This window comes from Haemaphysalis longicornis, unplaced genomic scaffold (assembly GCF_048455015.1).
Source record: "Haemaphysalis longicornis isolate Haplotype H1 unplaced genomic scaffold, Haemaphysalis longicornis Haplotype H1 scaffold_4, whole genome shotgun sequence".
Lineage (NCBI taxonomy): Eukaryota > Metazoa > Arthropoda > Arachnida > Ixodida > Ixodidae > Haemaphysalis > Haemaphysalis longicornis.
This window is the reverse complement of record NW_027526361.1, coordinates 96081186-96107297: the sequence shown is the minus strand read 5'-3', so window position 1 is coordinate 96107297 and position 26112 is coordinate 96081186. Positions and strand designations below refer to the sequence as shown.

The 26112-nt window shown below is 47.8% G+C and overlaps 1 protein-coding gene across 1 annotated transcript in view; it reads right to left on the bottom strand.

Moving 5' to 3' along the window:
- The window catches only part of LOC144179857 (uncharacterized), a 114637-nt gene that overhangs the window by 18272 nt on the left and 70253 nt on the right, over positions 1-26112 (bottom strand). The window contains exons 11-15 of the mRNA XM_077708283.1: positions 23251-23364; positions 19336-19518; positions 17162-17307; positions 10343-10590; positions 4069-4165 (exon numbers count right to left, since the gene is read on the bottom strand). Of these exons, the coding sequence (XP_077564409.1) occupies positions 4069-4165; positions 10343-10590; positions 17162-17307; positions 19336-19518; positions 23251-23364 (788 nt within the window). The remainder of the gene's footprint in view (positions 1-4068; positions 4166-10342; positions 10591-17161; positions 17308-19335; positions 19519-23250; positions 23365-26112) is intronic.

The following is a 26112-nucleotide window of genomic DNA, read 5'->3' as shown; positions in this document are numbered from 1 at the left end:
ACATAACACGAAAACTGTACAAGGTAAACGTACAGTTCAGTAGGCTAAAAAAGGGCGTAGATGGGATGTAACTTAAATATACCTGTGGCATGACAAGGCATAGAAATAAAGCAATATTATGCCAGACACTCTACAAAACAGGATTCCTCTCCTCCTTGCTTCATGAAAAAGAAAAACACTGTTCAATCTGTCCTTGTTTATTTACTGTACTCACTGCGGTAAGGAAGCGCCATAGCGTTTTTCTATCAGCAAATGAGAGTGAATTCTTCCGCAAGTGTCTGTTGAGTCCTATATTATATCACGTTTTCCGATTCTGCCGACCGTTATTTGATGCTTATAACTTATAAGTCGCCTTTACTAAGCGACGTCAGTAAGTTTTCATTCGTAAACAGCAACCTCGTGTTCTCCGGGAGCACAGAGCCTGCCCTGTCTGCTGCTTCATATCCTTGAGAATACAAAATTGCCGCTCAATAAATCAGTGGTACGAGTCACATCAAGTTCGTTGAGGGTGAATGTTCAATAGAAAACACGCATGGCTTCTGCATATTCTGCATTTTATGCACTGGCTCAAGCAGAGTAAATTGGGCTAGTTGCAATAAAATTCAGGGGCGTCTCGTCTCCTTTCGAAAGTATTATCTAAGCACAATGGAAAAAATTGATACGTGAATACGAACAGTATAAAACGGGAAGATACCAGCGTCTCCGGTAGAAAGGACAACTATATTCTTATGAAACCCTGCTGTCGTAATGCAACATCATCATCAACGACAACAACAGCCTATTTAGGTCCACAGCAGGACGCAGGTCCTGCTGTGGACCTAAGCAGGCCCACAGCAGGTCCACAGCAGGTCCACAAGGCCTCTCCCACTGACTTCCACCCGCTTGTGTCCTGCTCTGCAAGAGTCCATTCTTTTCCGCCGAATTTTCTTATTTCGCTTCTCCATGAAGTTGGCCCTCCTCTTCTTTTAGTCCCGTCTCTCGGTGACTACTTTGTTACCCTCATGGTCCACCTGTTCTCACTTCGTCGTACTACATGGCCAACCCAAGTTCATTTCTTTTTCTTAATTTGAACTGTACGTGATATCGTATTCTCGGGTATGCTCTATATTCCAGGTTGCTGGTTTCCTGGCCGTAAGCGTTACTCCTATCATTTATTGCTTCGTGGCTTGTTGGGCGGAATTAAGTTTGCTGTGCAGTTGTTTAGTAAGGTGCCAAATTTCCGCTCCGTTAGCCATCACCGGCAGGATACATTGATTGAATACCTTTCTTTTTAGGGATAGAGGTAGCTTATTTTTCAATATTTGCAAGTGCTTGCGGAGAGCACCCTAACCTAATCGTAGTATGCGCCGGATTTCTCTTTCGTGGTTGGGGTCAGCAAAGACCATCGGACTAAAGCAGTGATATTCTCCTACTTGTTGCAGAGAGGCAGAGATAATTAGAAGTATAGGCATGAAGTGGAGTGCATTCGGCAGGCATTCTCAGATAATGAATTGCAGCCTACCATTGTCCTTGAAGAATAAAGTATATGACTGCTGCATCTTACCGGTACTTACCTACGGGGCAGAAACTTAAAGGCTCCCTAAGAGGGTTCAACATAAAGTGAGGTCGACTCAGCGAGCAATGGAACGGAAGATGATAGGTGTAACATTAAGGGGCAAGAAGAGAGCGGAGTGGGTCAGGGAACAAACGCGTGTTAAGGTCATATTAGTAGAAATTAAGAAGAATAAATGGACGTGGGCAGGGCATGTAATGCGAAGGCAAAATAACCGCTGGTCATTAAGTGTAACAGAGTGGATCCCTAGAGAAGGAAAGCGCGGCAGGGGGCGGCAGATGAGATGAAGAAGTTTGCGGGGATAAATTGGTCGCTGTTAGCACAGGACCACCTGGATAATTGGCGATCTATGGGAGAGGCCTTTGCCCGCAGTGAGCGTAGAGGCTGATGATGACTTGTTGCAGTGTTCCGTTAGCTATTCTGAAAAAGACGCTTTCGGCATGCCTGTTTATCATTAGTTGAGACTTATTCATATTTATCTTTAGCCCCACGGCAAAACTCACTGATTGTATAGTTCTTCAATCATTTTTTTTTGTTGTTCTGCATTTTCACTGAGCAAGACTATGTAGTCTGCAAACCTCGAATGGCTCAAGTATTCCCCGTTTATCCGCAAACTAAAGTTATCCCATTCAAGCTTCTTAGACACACTCTCTAAACATGCCGTGAATAATTTTGGTGGGATGGCACCGCCTTGTCACACCCCCCTTCGCACCGGAAATTTTTCGCTTTGCTTGGGAAGGATTAACTTGCCATTTTTTCCTTATATATCTCGCCTGGGAGTCCTAGATACGTCTCCTCTATTCCTTAATCCTTTAAAGTATCTACCGCTGGGGCGGCGCTAACTGAATCAAACGCTTTCCGTAGTCAATAAATATCACGTAAAGCGGCTTATTATATTCTGCCCATTTTTATACAACTTGGCAATGAGAGTATCCTTTTATAAACCCAGCCTGTTGTTTGGCTTGTTGGAAAGCGAGGCTGTCGTTCATGAGTCTAACTATAACCTTGGTAAACAGCTTGGATTCAACTGACAAAATGCTGATGGGTCCGCAGTTCTTAACACCTTTGTTATCGCCTTATATGTGAATTAAAACTATGCTGCTGTTTTCCCTGGCTGTGGGTACCTTTCAATTCCGTAAACATACTGAGAATAGCTTAGCGCACTTTTGTAGTAATATATTTCCGGTCTCCTTTAAAAGGTCTACGGTTATTGCCGTCGTCGCTTGCAGATTTCCCTCTTTTCATGCCCTTAATAAGCGCCTTTTATACTTCCTCTTTAGTTACTGGTGGAACATTGCAAGCTTAGCTTGTAGGCTCGGTGGTTTCCCCTGGTCTAACGTCGCTGGCATATAGCTTGGTGCAGAATGGTTCCGCTATTCGTATAATCCCCCCCCATAATGTACGTAATATTGCCCTGTTCGTCTCTAAGGGCGTACACTCTATCGCTGCCAATAGTCCGCTCTCTCTTTGTTGCTTTCAAGCCTCGTCGTATTTCCAACGTTTCCTCGATGTCTGCCGTGTTGTGTGCACGAATGTCATTTGTCTTACTTTTGGTAATCAATTTTGACACCTCCGCTAATTCATTTTGATCCACCGTACTCGACAATTTCAGGTTCTTACGCTTTGCAATAAGATCCTTCGTTTGCTGAGTTAGTTTGCCAATTTGTTTCCTACATGCTGCTTTTCCTATAGCTGCTGCTGACTCTCTGATTGCTGTTGTTAGGTTTTTGTCTATGCTGTCAACAAGGTCCTCGTTATCACTGTCTGAAGGGTCGAATTTGTTCCGAAGGGCTATTTTAAACTTTTGCGGCTTGTCTCTGGGTGAATTGGTGTTCGGTTTATTATTTTTTTAGAGTTTCTCTCTTTTGCTATTGAAATTCAACCTTACTTTGAACCTAACCACCCTATGATCACTGCACTGAATCTTGCCAAGGACTTCCACGTCATGCAGAATACCGGGGTTGTCACTTAAAATAAAGTCGATTTTATATTTTGTCATCCCGTCGGGAATTTTCCCTGTCCATCATTTCCTACTCTTTCATTTGCGGAAGATGTTCATTATCCTCAGGTTATTTCTGTTCGCAAATTGGACTAGTGTATCTCCTTGACTGTTGCCAGTAGCAGGGGTAGGAGCTGGTCAGCGTCGCCGCCCAATGTGAAAGGGTAGGGTTGGGATTGGGAGGGAGATCTGGGGTGCCCGGGCATGCCCACACTATGTGGTATAGTGTTTCTGATTTGGGGCAGACGGTGCATTTTGGGTGTTATTTTTCCGATGTATGTGCCGCTATAGAACACATCGCAGTGAATAGGAATTGAGCACGTGTCAAGGGTGAGCTGTTGTGGATACTTTTTTCGGACCCTATGCGGGTGCAAATTCTGTAACTGCCACACCGTTACGCACTTTTCCAGACCTATAACAAGCGAAGTAATGCCTCCGCACTAGCAGTGCTTTTTATTTAGGCACACCGAGTGAGTGAGTGAGTGTAACGTCAAGGCAAGCAAGAGGGTGTACATACCTCGTGGTACATATAGGAATCATGTAGATAACGGGCTCAAGCACTGCAACAAGAGCGACTGTAGACGCCAGTGCAAACATTCCAATTATAAAGTACACTGCAACAAAAGACACGGGTCTCACATTAGAGGCTTTTGCTCTACTTAGGCGCTGTATGCCCACAATTCCGAGCACATTTTGAGCCCTCCCCCACACCACCCCAGCAGTCAGAGAGTAAAGACGTATGTACCATCATAAGAATTAGGTTTAAGCGCCAAGCACGACTTGGTTCTCTGAAAAGTCTGTTTGTCCCCATAACAGTGGTACCATTTTACCGCAAACTTCAAAAAACAATCGAAACACTGAATAAAACAGATGAAGCAGTGGCGAGTCCCCGGTCACTTTCCGGCGATTTTTCCATGATGTCATAGAACCGTGGTTCCGCAATTGGAGGCATCCTACCGAAGAAGGATTAGGATTTTGATGGGACAGAGGCGCCTGAAAGAAAATACTTTGAGGATATACAACATCCGGAAAATCCTCTCTCCTGAAGTCGTGTTTGACTTAACCTAATTCTTAGGATGGCATACCAACTCGCTCGCATCGATACATTAATACAACGTATGTACCCGTTCAGGCTCACCAATCATATGAAGCAGCATATATCTCATGCACTCACGCACGCATGCACGCACGGGCCCAGACCGACAGACCGAATAAAATTTCAGCGTTTATGTAGTCCAATAAAAACTCACGGATTAAAAAGAAAAAAAAAATGCAGCACCGTCACTCATTAATGCAGTGGTGGAGAACTAGAAAAGGCGCGCGCGTTTAAGAATACGCGCCACAACCGTCTTGAGGTGCGGTAACAAAATTTCGCTCCGCACAATTTATAACTTCGCCGCATACAGAAGGGGATGGGGGAGGAAATATAGGAAACCTCAGGAGGAAACTATTCACTCGTCTCGGTCAAGGCCCCTTAGTGCCTTTCGCGGTGATTGTAATAAGGAGGATGGAGTTCGTACCTGCGCACCACTTGTTGATAATGTGTTCTCACCAGGAGTGAACTGTAAATTTTTTACCGGAAAATACGAACCACCAGGGATCTTTAGCGTAGTCATGAAAACAAAATGCCCTTCGTTCAGGTTGAACGAACTAGTCTTTGGTAACTCACTCAGCTCCATTCTAGCCACGAAGGACGTTTTTATCCACAAGGACGAAGGAAATATTAAAAAAAAAAACTGTGGCTGATTCCTCTTTCATAGGAATCGGTAAAACACGAAAATGAAACGTTCAACGAAATCTGCAACTGAGCCTGATTTGCGGGTCGGCGGCTGTCTTTTGGGTTTGCTTGGCGAGCGACGTCCTGCTGGCGGGTCGCTTCGGCAAAGGTGTGCTGGCGTCATTTCCGTGAAGGAGAAGACGTCAGTGAAGTCTTAATGTATCCCGGCATAAAAAAAAAATGTGTTAAGATATAAAACCCGAAAACGAACAACTCTAAGTATGACGTACTCTTTAGTACTAAGGGTTGCTTCCCCGCAGGAATTCCCTGTGGGCAGGGGTGCATCCTTTACAGGCCGCTTGCTTCGTTGTACTGGCGTCATTTCCGTGACGGGTATGACGTCAGTGAAATCTTTCTGTATCCACGAATAAAACACTTTAGTGTTAAAAAAAGTTTTACATTTAGCGATACGGTGACGTGTAATGGAGAAGGCTGACGTAAGACGGGCCAAAATAAAAGAGCAGAGCTACCGCTCGTGCTGGTCTAGGCAGATCAAGAAAGAAAATATAAAGAAAAAAATTCAGGGAAGCTTGCATTCACGCGCAGGACTTTAATGGTGAAGCTGCTGTAGGGGAGCATTACCGGACACATAGTTACGTTTCAGTGTCACTGTTTGCTTCCATAGTTGCGGTGCTAGTAAATGTCGTCGTACGCATCAAAGAGGTCGTCGTCTTCGCGGGGCGTGGTGGATGCAAAGTCATCCTCAGCATTGTAGATCTACTTCCACGAGCTCTTCGCCTGCGACTCGAGGCTGTGGTGGCGGGATCTGCAAGTCGTCTCGGGGAGGATTGGCACACTCGTAGCCATGTCTCCAATTATCCATAACTGCTTCTAGAGAATGCGGCGGCCGCGGTGACCTCTCCCAAGCAGGGTATTTTTCAGTTTTAGCATTATTAATGGAGTTTGTCTTACATGTGTGGTTCCGCTTGACGATAGCGCTGGAATTTTTTTTGTTTTTTGTTGCTAAAGCCACAGCGCGAGCCGAGGGGGGGGGGGGGCAACAAGCACGCGAAGATTTAGGCTTCATACCCTTACTGATGACATGTGCATTGTGTTGGCGTGAGGTTCAACGTGGCCGTCAATAGCCCACTGCGGCCGTTCCGGTGTCATCTGTGGAAGAGCGGATTGGCTGGCGGTTTACACAAACGGTAAGATGCCTACGACGCGGGAGGAAAAGAGACAGTTCTACGCTTGTCCGCTAGAATAAAGCTCGGGTCGGTTCCAAATTTTATTCAGGTAATTGGCTATGAAGTATGCTCAGTCGTAAATTACAAACAAACGTGTTTTCTTTCGTGCACTCCGTGGAGGGCTTGCTGCTTTGCAGGTCATCATTCTCCGCAGGTTGGAAGGGCACTAAAGTTTTCTGCAGCGGCAAACTTACGTCTTGTACAACAGCTCCGCTGTTAAAAACGTAGTAATGAGTGCGTAAACTGCACGTTATAGCTTTGGCGCTCTTACGAGGAAAAGGCACTAGAGGTACCCCTAAAATCGCCCAGTAAAGTTTGTTGGCGGTCCCTTCGGTAGGCGGCCTCAAATTGCGGAACCGCGGTTAGAGGACGTCATCGAAAAATCGCCGGAAAATGTCAGGGGAGTCGCCACCGCTGCATCTGTTTTGTTCAGTGTTTCGATTGTTTTTCGAAGTTTGCGGTAAAATGGTACCGCTGTTATGGGGACAAACAGACTTTTCAGAGAACCAAACTTGTATTTTGTCTACCAATGCGAAATGCTTTCATACGTCGTTACCGTCATTGTGAATTTTATAGCCAGATTTTTTTGTGACCACCCGAATTCTCTGGGGTGTGGCATTGTTTAAAGTTCTCCCTGATTTATTTCTGCCCGACTCACGCTATTACAGCGATTAACTGCGTTAACTTCGCCAATAGTGTACTTTTCTGCAGATGCATGGGCAAAGTGCAGAGTTGGTCCGTTTTAGTTATTTTTGACTAGCGGTAGTACCCGGCGATGCCTGGGTAGGCCATTAAACTAAAGACAGTAATGGGTATAACACGTATTCGGTTATTTGCGATGTCATAATTGGACAGCTCATTGTTAAGTGGTACACAATTAGGAACTCCTGCCTGCTGTCAATGCATGGGCTTCAATGGGGGGCGTATCGTGGTAATGGGAAACGTCTAGAGCTCGTGTTTTAGATGCGACTGCATCTCATTCACTCGCCTCGTCCCTGCAACGTCGTCGGCGTTGTTGTCGTCCGCCCTTCCCCCATTCTCCTCGCCGCGCGAGCTGCGCTCTCCGCCGCTCACCCCCTCTCCTCTCCGATGACCCTCTCTCGCGAGCGGCATTGGATTGGATACGAATTGATTGGCTTGGCTTGGATTGGATTGGATTGGATTGGATTTGGATTGGATTGGATTAAAGTGGATTGTGTTGGATTGTGTTGCGTCATAGCCGCGGCAGACACATTGGCGCCGGCGCATGTGCAGTACTCTCTCTTCCGCGGTCTCCTCTCCTTCGGGCGCGCTGCGCATATAACCGGTGTGCCGCTCTCCGGCGGCCTTTCGGTCGACGGTTGCTCTCCGCTTGCGCTTGAACCCCCCTCAGCGTCACATCACACCAAGGTTCCCGCGAGGGGCGGTGGGCGTAATTTTTTACTGCAACTTTCGCTAAACAAATTGCAACAAGGTGGTACGCTGAAGCGAGTGAGTGAGTAGGTGAAAAACATTTTACTGAGCCAGTGAAGTGGGAGCGATTCCCTATTCCAGGCAGCCATGTGATGAGCGGGCAGCATTCGCTCTGGAGGCCAAAAGTGTCTGTACATCCAGATCGCTGCTAGTCACCAGGTTCTCCCACAGCTCAGGGAAGGCAAGGGGAAAGGGAAGGGGGGGAGATTGGGGTTTCGCTTGCACTCTAATATGATATGAGGAAGAGTGCCGGGTTGTAAACAGAACTTGTATTCGGCAGGAGGTTGCTTTGGAGACATACGATGGAGGCGGACTGGGTGAGGGAAGATATTCTTGCCCATACGAAAGGTTATTTACGCAGGTATGAACAATGCTCATCGGTTACAGTTTTATGATAAATGACAGGGGCTCCTATAGGAGGCGCGTGGTTGCAGAAGGGGCCGACAGTTGGCGAGCGCTATGCGAACGCGGGAATATTCAACTGAATTCCACGCCCACAGAGATGTAAATTTAAAAAAATCTCGCTCGCCTTTTTATCCGAAAGTCCTCAAATCGATTTTAGACCGACAGGATTGGCACCATTTCCCAGGAAAAACGAATTGGATATATCAACGGGCTGTGTGGTTATTCAGGAATGTGTAACAAGACAGCGTTTTACCGAAATCCTGATTGCCTCTCTTAGGTGGGTGTCACGGAGATATGTTGTGGAACAGTGTTTACCTGCCTGAGTAAGCTACCTACCTCAACAAAAAAACAGTTTAATATCTCAATGAGCGTGCGATAAAAAAATTAGATTTCACCGCTTTTTACTCTCTCCGTGGTGTAATTTTTAAAATGTTCAGGAATATTGAGCTCCAACACCGTAATCACAATGTGCTCATAAAATTTGGCGATCGTGGACATCACCTGTTAGGCCTTTTCCGCTCGTCAGGCGTGTCATTTGTAAAAATGGGGCCCTTTTACCGGCGTCGCAGGGAGAAATCCTTAAAATTGTTTTTCTGCATTTGTATGAGTAACATGTCAGCAAAAATCAATTGGATAAAAGAATCAGTGAAATAGTTATTGGAGAATATTTAGAATGACCCATTTTGTTCAAGGATGCGGAATCACGTCTATAGTGTTGGTTAGGGCGACATCGCAAAGCTACTTTTAAGTGCAGGCCACTTTATGTGCTCGCCTTGTCGTCTTCGCTCGCTCACGGTCGATGCGACTGCCGGAATCAGGTGGCGCAGCGAGATAATGGACCCAAGTAGAGCCTTCTGTACCGGCGTCAGGTAGTCACGCTGAGGTTTCGAAAACCACGCGGTTTAAATAATCACAACCGTCCGAATCTTTTAAACGTCTGGCGCTCGTCATACACCTCTCCGTCGTTTAGCGCAAAGAAAACTGCAGGTATGTTTCAGGCAAAATCTGTGTATATAACCAGCAGCCCCCGTGTTCATTTAGTTAGGAACGCTCATTGGGTTGGTTTTTACGATATATATATAGTAAGCGAAAAAAAAGCGTCCGCGTAAGAAAGAAATGGCGCGTTCGAAATGGCGCAGAAAGGCTCCACCCGCGCACGAAAAAGAATTGCGCGTTCGAAATGACGCAAAACACCTCCACATACGAAATTAAAGCAAGCGCAAAAAGAACAGAACTCCCGCTGGTGCTGTTTCAGGCAGGGTGCGCGCGAGCACTGCGAAGGCGGGAAATTTGAAAGGCATTGGGTGGCAACAGTGAGCAGATAACGGCGCTGCAGCCCATTATGTCGAATCGCTGCTCTTCCCTTCCGACAGCTTTCACATTGAGTGGAACAGTATAATTTTTTTTAGATATTCTTAAAGGCTATACATATCAGCAAGAAACACTTCGATATGTGAACGGGTGGCGGATATAATCACTAATTTACGAAAGCACAATTTGGCCCTTGTCCTCGGTTAGTAGAGCAATTCCGGAAATTCCGCCTTAGTGAGCACCTATGCTGTGAAGGAAATGTACTCGAGAAATTTCAAGTCTCCAGATCTAGCAGTTTTGGCTGGGTGGTGATGAGTCAGTCAGTCAGCCAGGCGGGCGCCTCTCTTTATAGGTAGATTCGCGTTCGTGGGGTTATTTTTCTGGCTTTTTTCGTTTTTTTTATGTTAAAATGCATACATGCGATTTTGTGAGTTCGGTCTCGAAGAATTTATATTTGTTCTATTTTTAAGCTTTCGTGAGATCAGTTATGTAAATTTACGATATTATAACGATTAAATGCGTTACTTCCGCCAATTCTGCGTTTCTGTGCGAATGCAGGGCGTTGCACTGTGCTGGCTGTGGGGTCTCTCGGCAAACAATGTCACGCATTAAAGCTGTTCGTAGGGAAACGGTGTTCACCGCTACGCAGCCGCGCTTACCCATGTAGTCAAGGAACATGTAGATGACAACCAGTACGCCGGACATCAAAAAGACAAAGCCCACGATGACCGTTGGTGTGATTCTGGCGTTGGCGTGCTTTTCGAACTGGAGATCAAGGGGCTGCTGCGGGGCCCCGTCACCGGCGCCACCGTCACCGGCGCCACCGTCTGCGCTGGCTGGCTGGGCATCAACCGCCTTATCCGATGAATCGCTCGGCTGACTCGTTCGGTGGACGTTATAGCGGTACCTGAAATGTACCCGCGTGTGCGGTTAGTTGCTGAAAATGGGATGCGCGAGCTTGAAAGACGATAGCCTTTCTTCTTGGGATACTTAAACGCGAATATTGGGCGGTGTGTGTGAAAAAGGCGGCGTTGGTCTGCCTCTCGATTCGGTGTTCCGACGCAAAGTTGAAACTCCTTCTCAAAAATAAGTTTATATCGGCAGAAGGGTTTCAGTCTGCTAAAACTGCTGGTGCAAGTTATGCATGTCGACATTTCTAAGCACAAACAAAACCTCCCACACATGCGAGGCAAAATGTAGGTACTTAACCGGTAGTCCTCGCGTTCTTTTACGAAATTACGAATACACGTTTTATTGGTTTTTACGATAGGAGGGGGAGGAATAAACATTTATTCAACTGCATGAGTTCCGTTGTTGGAGGCCTCCTTAGTCCAGGAAGCCTTGAAACTTGGCTGCCCGGCGGGTCCTGTCCACCAGTCGTTGCTGGTCTTGAGGCCGTGAGCTGGTCAGCTGGTTCTCCCACTGCTCAAGTGTTGGGGTTGGTAGGGGGGTTAATGATGGTGATTGTCGGCACTCCTAGACCATATGGTAGAGAGTGTTTGGTGTGGGGCAGTGTTGACAAGTCAGTGTGTATGTTGTTGTGTAGATGGCATGGAGCAGTGTTCTGTAGGGGTAGGTGTTAGTTTGCAGCTGTCTGAGGGTAATAGCGTCCTCTCTGGTCATGTTGAGGTGTGGTGGGGGGTAAATGCGGCGCTGCAGTCGGTAATGGGCGAGGACATCCGTGTATCTTCTTGGAATGTAATCGCTGGAGGTCATCGATCGGTCTGCCAACGAGGGGAAGGCCCGGAAGGCATGCTCGAGGGCAGCGGCGTCGGCCGCTTTATTCCACTCGAGGGATGCTTGGCCTGGGGTCCAGACTATGTGGAGCAAGTAAAAAAAAAATAACGCGTTTGGAGGAAGAAGGCTCCAGCTAGTGCGAGATATAAGCATGCACAAAAAAGAACAAAGCTACCGGTCGCGCTGTTCCAGGCAGTGAAGAAACAAAACATACAGAAAAAGATGCTTTGCGCACTGTTCGTGCAGGTGGCGTGAGAGCGTATCTAAGGCAAAAAAAAACTGCGATGAGTTTCGATGAGTGAACCCCCTTTGAATTCATCACAAGAGGAGGGAAAAGAGAGGGGAAGCGAGTGAATGGGATCGGAGAGCTGTGAAGGGATACCGTGGCAGGAGTGGCCGGCGACTATCTTCTTTAGACGACATTTGCAGTGAAGCAAGCACATACCCCTCCAATTGTTACAGAAGAGCTGTTAAAGCTCTCGTTTTCGGCGCCCATAGGCCTTCTGCGCTGGAGTTTTGGCGACATGCAGCGCCCCTAGTGGCCGACGCCTCTGGGTAGTACAGAAGCAGACGATCCTCACCGCCCTCCATGTGTTTTCAATTACAAGCCAGAGTGAAAGTTGGTTGTACTTAGTTTATTCGCTTTGTGGCGCGTTTAAATGACTGCATACTGTATGAAATAGCCCTTAAAGTAGTTGCAGAGGCTAAACAAAATAACATCCGCTAAAAGAAGCCGATTTATCGGCTTTCTTTTGAGCGAGCTGTCGCGGTCGTCGCGGCGTGGTACAGTATCGCCAGGTCGGGTGGTTTAACTTCCTGACGACAGTTACCGTTTTTTTCTTCTTGCGTGCGGTCGACAAAGGAAAGTTCACGAGGAGCATAAACACGGAACACTGCTCACCCTATATCCTGAGGTAACTGCAAAAGGTTGCTTCAGCAGGAGCATGCAAGCGAACGCAAGAATTGCGCAGCCGATTCAGCTGACACTGCTGGCCTGACACCGCCTTGAAAATGAGTGGAAATTTTGTTTCGTATTTTCGCAAACTAAATGATTCTTGCGTAGCGTTTTACGCCGCACGATTTACGAACGGCAGGGTACATGTATACTAGCGAGTAGGTTAGGCAATAGCGTCAAATAAACAAATTAAGCGCTATTCAAGGATGTAAAACAAGCAACGAATCGCACGCCCGGTGCCTGCAGAGATGTGTACTTCTATATTTGCATAACATAACGCAGCCGCAAGCACGGGGCGGGGCCCCGAATATTTATATACGATCCTCACTGAGTGTGTTGGTTATCTTCTAATGCAGGTTTCGTCGCTAACAATCTGAACGTCGACACGCCAGTTTTAACTCAACTGGAATTAGACAGCCAGACAAGAACAGAGAATTGGTGGCTTCCAGTTGAATTCCCCCCCCCCCCATCTTCACACTTCAGCAGATTATTGCCAAATGTTATTGAAAATTCGCTGAATTTTTTTCTCTTTCCATTCAAAGCTCCCCTCTCCTTCCCACCCGATTTGCCGTCCACCCCTCCGCCTTGTAGGCTGCATGCAACTCGGCCCTACACTTAAAAACGCTGCTGACCCTCATTCTAGCCTATGAAGTGTGAACTGGGAATGTATGCTGAAACAGCGTAATTAAGTAAAGTGAGAGCAAACAAGGAAAGCGAGTGGCCTCTCAGTTCACCCGACCACTTTGTTTTACGGCCACTAATTTCGGAATCGCAAAACAGATTTCACGCTTCTGACGGTCGCTGCATTTTGTCGCTGAGACACGCAACAAAACTGCAAGCTAACGCTGCACCATGTGTTCGTAACGGCGACGCAAACGAGCACTGTTTAATGAAAGTGCACCCATAGCGCGCAGGTACGCAAAAGAGCGGCGCACCGCAGCAGGCGAGCCTGCGGTCCGCCGGACTCGCTGAAGCGCGACCATCGCCGATTCCGTCACTCTTCTTTTTTGATCGGCTGTTTTTGAGAAGTCTTTATCACCTAGAATATTAGTTTAAACTAGAAGTTTCACTTCAAATCTCACTTCATACGACCATCGATCGGTGAACCTGCGAGTGGCAGAGCGCCGTCACGGTCTCGGCACTTTCGTTGGCGCTGTAAACGTATTTAGCGCTGCAAACCTTTTTCCCCTAATGCCAAGTTGATCGCCGGAATAGATGGGACGCGTCGGGGATGGGCTGGTGACCCCGTCGCTAAGCAATCGGGAGCATCGAGCTCATTTTGCTTCCTTCAACACGGGATCCTATGGGACCCGCGCAGCTTTGTACTACCCGGAAGTACTGGCCGGAAGCCGCTTGCGCAGCGCCCCCTGGGCAGCGCAGGAGGCCTATACGGCGAAAAAATTCCACCGCAATGCCGAGCGCACGTGGGCATGCGTATCGTGAAAGCTCTCGGTGGCCACGTGAGGGATTGACCACGAATCTGGTGTAAAGAGGGCTAATGCTCCCGCTACAGAAAACTGTAGATTAGAAACTTAAGCGTTAGAATGAAGAAAGAGCATATAATCACAAGCAAAAATTGGTAAAAAATTTGAAAGTAGAGGTTGGAACAAAAGAACAAACTTTGCGTCTCGTGATAGCGCCCGGCGCCACCTACACTGGGGGATTCGCCAGGGAACGGTCGTAAAGAGGGCTAGTGCGCGCGCTATGCGAAGCTGTAAATGAGAAACTAAAGCATTTGAATGAAGAAAAAACATATAATCACAAGCGATTGAGCAAGCAGCGTCGCCGACGAAACGACCATCGTCTTCTACTGACGTAACTCGCTCAGCGTTGCTAGGGGCAACCACCTGAGCTCATAAAACTCGGACTCAGCGCGGCGGCAGCAGAACTCTCTCCGAGTCTGTGGCGCACACATGGGGGATGGGGCGACCAAAGCATTCTCGTAACTGTCCCTTTTGAAAACGTCCCTTTTGCGTCCCTTTCATCGTGACGTACTTCCGGTTAAGCAGTGGATGTTGGCAGCATGAAGGAAGGTTGGCAGTAGGTTTGCCACGCTTGTGTTACGTCACTTCCGGTTGTTTGCTTTTAGCCAATCAGGGCTCGCCAAAAGGGACACTTTTGAAAGGGACACAAAAGGGACAAAACTCGAGAATACCGCCCCAGATCCGGACGTCGGAGAGGTGACGGCTTATCAGGAAGCGCGCCGCGCTGCCAGGCGAGAATGCAACCGCCCAGAATAACAAGAAGAAATAGTAGCGCAGGTCTTCAGCGGCGAGGGAAGGCTCGAGGAAGACTTTGCAGCGGCTCGCGATAAAGTATACGAAGACTGAACAGGGCACTGTACAAATAAAGCACTTATATACTGTACTGCGTGCTTGATTTGGTCTTCTGCTGACGACCGCCATATAACACAGAGTAAATGGTTATCAGTGGCTTATATAGCGCTCATCGAGTTTAGCATAGTGAGACGAACACAGCTATTCTGTGACATCAGGCTTGCGCCGCGTTTCATGCTGGCTTTGGTTATTTTTATTAGTTTCGGGAGAATGCGCCCGCAACTGCTAGATGTGGAAATAAATGGGAGGGGATGAAAATTGATACGGGTAGGCAACGAACGAAAATACTTCATTGCACATGTCAAACCAGAAATGCACTTTTTAAGCGTCCAGCGCCTTACAAGCTCGGCTGCCGGGGAAGTTAAAAAAAAAGATAAACAAAAAAAAAAGAAGAAGACGTTTCGCCGCAAAATGTTCCTTGCCCAGAAAGTCGTGGGCTTGGGCTTCACCCAGGGGGCCAGTTTTTTTTCTCGACCTTATGTCTTTTTTTGCGAACATTTTCAAAATGCGTCTACTTCAATGGGAAAAAAAGCAACTTCTTCTCACATGTTTTTCTGGGGGTTCTTCACTGATTGGTTTCTTCCCCTTCAATCAGAATAGGGAATAAGGAGCTCTGTGACTGAAGGCCCAAAAGAAAGCCATCAGTCTAGAATGGCGAGGAAGGCATCGAAGAAGTAGTTCATCATTTTCCCCGTTGAAGTATACTTGTTTTTAAAATGGTCCAACAGAAAAAGAAAAAAAAATTCACCGCACCTCCCCGAAGGGAATCGTGAGGAAATGCGAATGCATTTCTTTTGCGCGAGAGTTCGCGAAATTTATAATTAATGAGGAGACGGTGATTTGTAGCGTAACCATTTATTTAACACCTGTTTGTGTTGTCGTTGTACTTGACGGCCACGATCACTGCCTTGTGGTCGGTAAAGTGCACAGTCAAAGGGTCTTTGAGAAGCATGCGGGCGTGGGAGAGTGGGGCGAGCGTCGAGAGGAGAAGCACCGAAGCACCGCGCCTACCCTCGCCTACACTCTCCCACACACGCGGGAGCTCCGGCGAGCTCCCGCGATGCGAGCGCCCTCACACGCCCGAGCGCGCTCCTCCTCTCCACTCACTCGCCGCTGATCCGCCCGCACCACCTGCTCCGGTTGCTAGGGGAGAGGAGGAGCGCGCGCGCTCGCAGCTGTTGCTATGGGAGAGGGGGTGAGAGCGGAGAGATAACACCTGCGGGCGCGTGGACGCCGCACGGCGCCTGACATGGCTCGACTAAGCAATGCATTCGCATTTAAAAAAGTGAGAAAAACACGTTTCCTGGGTGTGTCCCAGACAAACTTCTTTCGGAACACACGCCCGATACCATACCAACTACATTTCGGGTAACTGTGCTCGTCTCTGCTTTCGTGTGCAATAATGTGAATACAATTGTGTCCTGCGCTTTGGAATGGTATCCAGCGCCGCTCCGACAACTCGGGGTGACTGCCAATCGCGGCTGGCACGCAATGGTTCGTTTCCTCCCGGCATGTGCGCCGTGTGAAGCCTGTTCTACATGGTGTGAACTTCGCTGCGAATTCGCTGCTGCGTCGCCGCTCGAATTTGTTTTCCTTACTGCAGCAAACTGCCAAATACCAAGCGCCGTTCACAAGGCAAGTTCGGTCGTTTCGCACGTTTTGCGATTTGGCGCAGCAACGAAAATAAATCGTTTTGCCCCGCGAGCAGCGCCGCAACAACGAATTCGCACAAAAAATCGCATTATGTAGAATGGGCTTGAGACTAGGCGAGCAATGGGCGTTCCCGTTGACATCGTTAAGTAGCGCTTGAAACAGGACGACAGCAGAGAAGACACAGACGACGGCCCTAACTCGCAACTATTTTTATTACGCATAAGCAGCAATACTGTATACTCAGAATAAACACGTGCCCAAATCAATCCCTCAATTGTATATAGTATATACTATTCTGAGTTGTATTTGTGCTATGCGTAATAAAAACAGTTGCGAGTAAGCGCCGTCGTCTGTGTCCTCTCTGCTGTCGTCCTGTTTGAAGCGCTACTTGAAGATGAATCAACACCAACGAGCCCAACAGTCGATTTTACAGTTCCTGTTAACAACCGGTCACCTGCGACTCGATCCGCACTTCCAGCTTTCCCTTGAGGAAACCCTGTTGGTCACTGAATCGATAAACTATTCATAATAAACAATACCAACAATAGGCAGAGAACATTTCAATGGTACTGTCATAATCACTCAACGAGGCAACATCGCCAAATTGTTTAAGCGCACTCATTCTTTTCACTCGACGGAAGCGGAATAGAAACTCCATGCTAGATCAAAGACTTTTGTACGACGTAACTGATACGCCAGTCATTAGAATCACATTGCGCGATTGTCTTCAGAATCTCATTTCCCCTACAACGACCTTTGTTTTTGTTGGCAAGGAATATAGCGGCTTCCCAACTTACATTTCAAGGCTGCTGACACCGGCCCAGAAGGAACCGGCAGCCACTGTGAATGTTGCAATGAACCACATGAGGATGAGGCCTATGTCAACCTCTTGGTCCTTGGCGAACAACTTTCCCGAAACCGGTTCTTTCGGCGTCATAAGTTTCTGCAACAACCCACGAAGAGAACGTATGTGATGGACCAGCAAACACCGGTACACGTACGAAATGCTGACAGTTGAGCACGGGAAATGGGGTGGCGACATTATCAGCAAAACCTAATTTCAAAGCTCGAACGCAACATTTTGACTCCGTTTGGTGAACTTAGCCCAGTGCATGGAATGATCTGTTCTAGCTTAACGGTGCGCCAAACGCTGAACATTAATTCGATGGCGTCAACTGCATAGTGGGCCGCATTTAGCTTGTCTGTAAATTTCTGGGTATCGATGAACCCGACAACGATAACGATGATGATTACCCAGGCGAAGAGTGTGCCGCGTCGACGATGACAACGGTGGCAGTCATGATACTTCCCGGCCCGTCTCCCGTGTCTATGATGACGAAGACTACGACAACAATGACAACGATTGTTTTCTGCCTTCCGAACCACCACCGTGTTCATCGAGGCAGGAAAAAAAAAACAAGAGCAACGAGCGCCGGAGGTGTGCGGGAAAGAAAAGAGAGGCATTCACGTGGCAGGGGTGCCAGAGGACTATCGTCTTTCGTCGTCATTTGGAAAGAAGTGAGCGGCTACGGGGCCAATCTTTTGTTTCGTGCGCTTACATTTAGTTGCGCATGTGAACTACGGCTTGGTGGCTGCCATTGAGAAAAGTATCGCTTACCAGCAAGGTGTTCAAACTATTTTTCTTGACAAATCCAACCGCTACATCGAGAGGCTTGGTCGACTGCCTTTCGTATTCGACGTCATCCTGAAACGAACAAACAACAGGAATGGAGATCACTTCCAAGTTCGTGCGGAGCGCAAATGACAACCACAACCATTCACCTCGTATGCCATGCCCCAAAGACAGGTGTACAGAATGTGAGTACAGAGAGGGGGTTAAAACTAACACTACCTTATTTGGTCGCCGCTAAGCAACTGATATGATTTCTAGTAAGGGAAATTGCTTGGGATTAGAGATTTGCGAAATTGAAATTGAAATTGATTTGCGAGGGAGTTGCGGCGTTGATTTCACACCGGGAATACGATGTCCACAGTTGGGAGCTCGATATTATAACAGCGAAGCTGTTAGTAATTCGTTCATTCCGGCGTTTCACTTAACTCAGTATAGTATAAAGAAAGATACTACCGGCACCGACAGGATTCGAACCTGAGACTGGTAGATGAAGGGAGTTAGAGTCAGTCGTTCTACCCACTCGGCTACGACCGCGAGTTAGTAGATGAGAGTCGAACAGCTTACATTGGGGAGAGGGATCTCGACACAGAACACGTGATAGGAAACAAGTTGCACCTGCGGCGCCTAGTTTAAGTGTGCGCGTTCCGTTCGTTCAGTCTTCTTTTAAGATTTGCTTCCTCCTCGCCGTTATAGCAACAAAGATGGAGTAAAGTTTGTTGCGGCAGTGAAGAAGCAAATCGGCTGCAATCGTGGACTTAAACCTTCGTGATGGCCGTGAAGCTTGTTGCGCACAGCTTCGTTACCTTCAAGTCTTACGCACTAGTGTGAGCTCCCTTCATTTTACTTTTAACTTCCGGTGTAACACTACTCTCGCCGAAAGGTGAGCGAGTTCAAAATTAAGCTGTTGATGCTATGCAAATACCTACTGAGCCTCAAGTGCTGGGCTAAAGACGCACAAAGCAGATGCTTCTGAAGTACCCCCTGGAGACATACTTGGAGGGGGAGGGGGGGAGGTATAAGTGTTTCCGACTCTTGGGTCTCAAAAAATATACACGGGAAGACCCGCGGCGGGATCTTGTAAAATGTCATGAATATTACGGGCAGTAGTACCACCCGTAAAGACGAAAAAGAAAGCCAGACGAGTGGGGCAGTTCTCTTCAATTCAGGCGGGATAACTGGAAAGGACTTCAGTCTTCTGATGAGCAGCCATTTTTTTTGCCGGAGCATGTTTGTCATGGGATACACGAGCGAGCGTGTTGTGTCTGCCAATACGAGCTGTTCACGCACTGCTACCGCGCGGACACTTTCCACGAGTACATCTCATAGCGAGCAACTCACGAGCTTGTTGGAAGAGATGCCGATGACGATGGCGTAGACCTTGGCCCGGTGGAAGTTTTCGGCCACCTCTTCGAGCGAGCAGCCGCCCTTGTCGCGAAGCAGCACCACCTTGCCGCTCAGGTTGATCCTGTGCAGTGGTAGGCAGGCGTCTTGCGCCGTCATGTCCACCAGCTGTATGGCCTCCTGCGTCTAAGCGTTGTTCGAGGTTGACGCGTGGTGGAGGAAATAGCGTCCAGGTGTAAATTAAAAGGCGTAAGTGCAGCTCCATGAGTTAAACGTTGATTTTTTAGAGGGATTGATATGACCATTCAGCAGCACATGACTCGGAAGAACGAAAGTCTACGCTTTGCGGCCAGAAACGAAACCCTCTAAGGCTGCGTTTGGCAAAGTTATGTTTTATTCGGATGAAACCGGATTGAAATCATGCTGACACGTGTTTCGCTGTTCTTACTTGCAATGACCTATTAAACTGTATAGGGCTCTGATTTTGGCTTGAGAGAGAGAGAGAGAGAAAAACTTTATTGTACAAGGCAGTTAAGAGGGCGGGGTGGCCGGTGGCATGAGCCTGGCGGCGACAGCGGTGGCTCGGTTCACCAGGGAGATTTGGATCCCCGGATCCGAGCTACCCAGCGCCCCCTCCCACTGCTCGTCACACGCTATGGAGGGGAAGGGATCATTAGGACATGCCCACATGGAGTGCGACACGGTGGCCAGAGCACCGCACGAAGGGCAGTTGGGGGAGGGAAATAGTGAGGGGTGAATATGGTGCAGCACTGCACGACATGGAAGAGTGTCGGTCTGCAAGAGCCGCCACGTGCGTTCCTGGGAGTTAAGACTGACATGAGCGGGCGGAAACGCGCGGCGGGAGAGACGGTAGTGTAAGACCAAGTCGTGATAGCTGAGGAGGCTGTCTCGAGCCGATCTGGCACCGTGGGAGGGGACAAGGCTGGGGCCCGCTCGGATAGTGAGTTCTCGAGCAGTAGCGTGGGCCGCCTCGTTACCCCCCACACCGGTGTGGGCTGGGGTCCAGATCAGTTCTATGGGGGTGGTGGGTGGATTTTTGGAGAGAATTTGGAGGGCCTGCGCGGTTATTAGACCCCGGGCGAAATTTTGCACGGCCGTCTTCGAATCAGAGATTACGATTGCGGGGGCTGGCCGTTGAGTTAAGGCTAGTGCAATTGCCGTCTCTTCCGCCGTCGCGGGACAGGTGGTACGGACGGAGAGGGAGGTGACAGGAGGGGCATTTGGTCGGTCGACTACTGCCACTGCGTACGCGGCGTGGTGTCGATAGTCCGCCGCGTCGACATAAAGTATGCCTGGATTTATTGGAAAGCGCCGGCACAGCTCTCGTGCTCTATGCTCCCTGCGACCCTTGTGATGAATGGGGTGCATATTGCGCGGTATGGGGCGGACTATAAGACACGCGTGCGTATCACGCGGAATGGGGAGTCTCTTATCAGTAATTAGAGGGGCGTGCAGCTTCAGACGATCTAGTATGTGCCTTCCGGTGGAGGTGGCCGAAAGCCTACGCAGTTGATTAATATGATGTGCTTCCACGAGTTCCTCCGCGGTATTATAAACCCCCAGACGTTCGAGTCGAGCAGTGGATGCGTGCATGGGCACTTGTAACGCCGCCTTATAAGCTTTTCTAATGAGGCAATCAATTTTCTGCAGTTCGGTTTTTGTTACATTAAGATAAGGGAGTGAGTAGGTGATGCGGCTTATCACGAAAGCTTGTACCAGCTGGAGTCTTTCTGTCTCCTTAAGTTCTTTGTTACGGGTGGTTATTCGTCGAATTAGGCCGATAGTTTGGTTTACATGCGATGTAATGTGCGATATAAATTGAGTGTTTGATCTGTTACGCTGTATGAAAAGACCAAGAATTTTAACACTTCCTACTGTTGGAAAGGTGTTGGTCCCAATCTGAATTTTTATGTCCGGTGGGGCTTTCGATTTACGCTTCGCGGGTAGAAGAAGGAGCTGAGATTTCTGAGATGAACAGCTGAGTCCTGCCGCACCCGCCTCCTCGACAACCACCTCTGCACCAGCTTGTAGGGCTTCTTCTATGAGGGCATCGCTACCACTCGGTACCCATAGTGTAATGTCATCCGCGTACAGGCTAAAGTGAAGGTGCGGGATTCTTTCCAACCTCTTGGGGATGTTGAGGAGGGCGAGATTAAGCAAAAGCGGAGACAGTACAGCGCCCTACGGAGTGCCAATTGAGGGGAGTTCAACAACGTTTGATGTGACGTCTCCGACCTGAATAATTGCAGTGCGAGACGTGAGGAAGTCCCTGACGTAGTTGTAAGTACGTTCTCCAGGGGAAGCTGTTGCCAGCCCTTGCAAGATTGCCTTGTGTGATACCCGGTCAAATGCCTTCGTGAGGTCTAGGGCAAGTACAGCGGCCGTGTCCATTTTTGACGGAGGGGTAATTACTTCCCGGGATAGTTGAAGAAGAATATCCTGAGTGGACAATCCTGATCTAAAGCCAATCCTGGAGTGAGGAAGAAAATTAGTAGAGTTGAGATAATTCGTAAGGCGAACATGGATAATGTGCTCTAGAACTTTTCCAATGCATGAAGTGAGGGAGATGGACCGAAGATGTTCAATATTGAGCGGCTTCCCCGGTTTAGGTATCAGTGCAATTTTTGCGTGCTTCCAGGACTGGGGTAGAACGCCGAGTTTCCAAAAATGGTTATAGTATTTTGTAAGGGTTGAAATAGATTGGTCGTCTAGATTACGGAGCATCTTATTTGTGATGCCGTCTGGTCCTGGGGCCGACCCTGGGCGAATGTGGAGGAGGGCGGCTCGTACCTCCGCTTCCGTTATTTCCGCATCTAGTTCAGCATTAGCTTCCCCTGAATAGGACGGAAGAGCCTGCTTATCGCCTGTCGGGATGTAAAGAGAGCGTACCTTATTGAGGAATTGCTGATTTGTGCCCGGGAAATTATGAACTATGGCGGATAGTCGATTTAACTGAGTTGTCTTGGACCGTTCGGGATCTAGAAGATGTCTGAGAAGTGACCATGTGCGTTTCATACTTAAGTTTCCCTTCATCTGATCACAGATCTGGGCCCATTGATCTCGCGCTAATTCGGCAGCGTGGTTTCGTATGGACTCGGTTAACTCAGCTAGCTTCAGGCGGAGTTTGCGGTTATGCTTGTTGTTGCGCCAGCGGCGTTGTATGCTTTTGAATGCTTCCCACATGTGCTGTAGCCGGGAATCTACTACATCCGAAGGAATTTCTGGGTCTAAGCGAGTGCTTACAAGTCGGGCATCGGAGATGATTCTGTCTACCCAGTCCTGGAAGTTGTCGGTGCTAATTTCTTGCGAGGGGTTATCAGCACGGACGTTGCGGAATTCACCTCAATTAGTAAAATAGGTTTGTCTGGTTCGCGGCGGAATGGTAACGTCAAGGAAGATAGCCAAGAACGGGTGACATCGTGAGTTAAAGAAATGCTCTGCATTTAAAAGTAGGAATTAACTATTTTTGCGCAATGGAGCAGTTCGAATTAAGCTGATCTAAAATACACTAAAGAAAGAGCGGGTCAACCAAAATTTTGAAAGTTGTTTGAATTAACCGAAAGTTTCAGTTATTCGAGTTTGAATTATCGCGAGTCTACTGTAGTTTGTTATCAGGCTTGTTTCTCGCTCGGAGGTCCACAGCTATGCGGATTTGTTTGGTGTCGCACTGTGGCGTTATTCACTCCGGGTATGTATCGACGGCTGGCGGGCAAGCACAGAAAGATGTGACAGGCACAAAGTCTTGTCCGTCTTTTTGCGCTACACGAAGTTATGGATCATCGATACCAACTAGCCCAAACCAGAACTCTGCGAACCGGTATAAAAGTTATTCAATGGCACTGGGTGACAACTAGACAGATTGAAAACTGTTTCTAGTTTTGGTGCGCTTACCGCTTCCGTCGTGCCCTCTGGCAGAGGTTTGAATGACGGATAGTGCTTGTAGCAGAACGAAAAATTCTCGCCTTGGGTGTCCACGTTGATTACTCCCAGCTTGCCTGATTTTCCCTGCAAAGGAAAGGGAAAAATTACACGTGACAAACGCTTTAGTGAGTTTGAAGCAGGGGCGGGAATTTCTAAAGTGGGCACAAAGGCACAAGTGAGACAAGAAATAAATTAAACACAGAAAATCAATCAAAAGCACTGTCACCGAGAGGAAGGATGTGTTACCTGCTAGCTTTGTTACCTTATCTACTATAGCCTCCATTTCGATAGAAGCACACAGCGTAGAAAACCGGGCTAGTTGGTACAGATTCATCTTCGCAGCGCACAAATAACAGGGCAAAGGGTTCAGTGTTTTCGTCCCCTTTGTCATGTTATATGTGCGCTGCGAAGATGGATAGAAGCAAAGCCTGTCAAAGGGAAACAAAACACGATGTGAGCGGGCGATCAACGCACACATGGAGTTTCAAACCGCACAAAACAAACTAATAAAGACGAACCCAGTGGGACCACGTTTTACGGGTGAGTTAATTTCTATTGAACTTCCTGAGAAATGCGAGATGAGTTCCCAACCGTGCTGTGTTCGATGTAGTAGAGTCAGACTGGCCGATAATTAACGGAGCACCAGAACTCCCCTAAAGGAAAAAAAAAGGCTGTTTCACTTGCCAATGTCTTTGCTGGAACGTATATGTTCGTCTCATGGGCGCGGTACGCTTTATGCGTATACTTTGTGCGAGCATTGCCACTTCTTGAGTTACAAAATTACATTTCAGCACTTTGATTAGTTCTCGCCTTCTGCTGCTCTAAAAAATACCAGAGAAACCATTTGAGCACTGCAGTTGATTTACTCATGTTTTTCTCAGCATTATGAATGCATTAATTCTCAGAGATAAAACTAATTCTCTTCTCCGATTCCATTTACCCGTTGTTATTGGTGTATCACGGGCAGTGTAAGTGGTCATTTTACATCTCCATATTTACAGACCTTTCGTATACTTCTCACCTGCTATCCTCCGCTGCCTGCATTCGTTTCTTGAGTAACAATTAATGGTTCATCTCCTCCATTTTGAAACGTAGAAAAAATTGAAATGTTGGCGCTTCACATCTTAAAGATACACCTCAGCGATAAGGCGAGGGCTATGGATTTATTTAAGCTCCCTTCGGCTTATCAACACGCCCCGTAGTCTCGCAAGTGAAGCTGTTTTTGAATTTTCCGTTAGTAAGGAGCCCAGACCCTGTGCCTGTGAACGGAGACACAACACAGCGCTACAACAAAAAACTGTAACAACCCAAACAAAAGCAAGCATATACAGAGAGGCGCCCTTGGTTTAGATAATACAGCATCACAGAGAAACCTTTTCCTAAGTTAGGCATAGTGCAAGACTAATCTTAGTAAGCATATTAGTGGTATGATGTTGCCCTTAACAAAATGCAGCGTACGTAAAGTGTTCATAAGAGCAAAAACTTATTAAGGGTGTAGCCTTGTGGGAATTGACACTAAACTAGTCGTTAGGTGACCACTACTTAAGGCCACATGAAGATCCTGGCGTTGCACTTGAACATATCGCTCGATTTTCCCTGCAAGATCTTCCTCGATGAGCGCGCAGTGGAAACTCTCGAAAGTGGCATAAAAAGAACTGCTAGGGGTAAAAATATTTTAAAAATTCCGCAAGTTCAATTAGTTCATTTTCAGAAAGTACCCGCCCTCAATCTGGACGAAGTAGCACTAAAGGGCGCGGTTATTTCAAACCGGGAAGTCCGCAAGTTCAATTAGTTCATTTTCAGAAAGTACCCGCCCTCAATCTGGACGAAGTACCACTAAAGGGCGTGGTTATTTCAAACCGGGAAGACGAGACCACAAATGTGCCCTCACCTCACACATCGCAGAAAGATAGATGAGCACCACAGCCACGTCTATGGGGAGACCGTAGGTACGGAGCCATCGCTTCCCGTAGCCGAGACTGGAAACTGTCATCCCTCGCTGCTACTGCTGCGCGGTCACGGAGTAGTAGAGAAGGCAGCAGCGCTCCGTGCCGAGAAGAAGCCACGGAGCTAGGGGTCGGGTGGCAAGATGGCGATCTGTGCCACGGTACGGTTTTCGGGCACGAAGGAAGCACGCAGGGATTCTCGCATACAACTTTCCCCGTTTACATGCGCGTTTTCAGACGGTGCTTTGGTAGGCGTCCACAGCAAACGTGAAAAAATTCTCGTAGCACCGTAATTTACCTCTCTGCCCAGTAAATATTTATGCGTGCATACCTTCCACCATGACCGTGGAGTTCTGAGGCGCGCACGCGGTTGCACTGCAACGGTGCCCCAGCGGCGAAAAGTTTACGTGTTTCAAAATGTCAGAGCGCATGTTGTTAATTTACATTTTATTCCTTAGTTAGTTACAGTTACAGTTATACTTATTTTCATTTCGCTTACAATTCAGTGACCTGAAAAAGGCTTATGTTTCCGAAGAAGACGGCGACGAAGAAGACGGTTCGGACGATCGTGCCCTCGTGGAACATGAGGGGAGGGAGGAAGGGATTGCCTGCATCTCATGTGATTATACGATTGCTTGCTTTAACCATTGATTATTGGTACCAAGCTGTTAACAGGAAATATTTCCGCACAAACATAAAAGAGAAATACAATAGCACAGTAACTGCAAAAAACATGCCATCTTAAAAAAACAAATAGAAACATACGACGCTGTCAGAAAAAAAAAACTGGGCCATCTCCACTAACGTAAAACCTTCGGCGGGGCAAAACATGTAGTGTAGAAGGACATTCTTGGCGCCTTGGCATTTTTAGCCACGAAGATGAAAC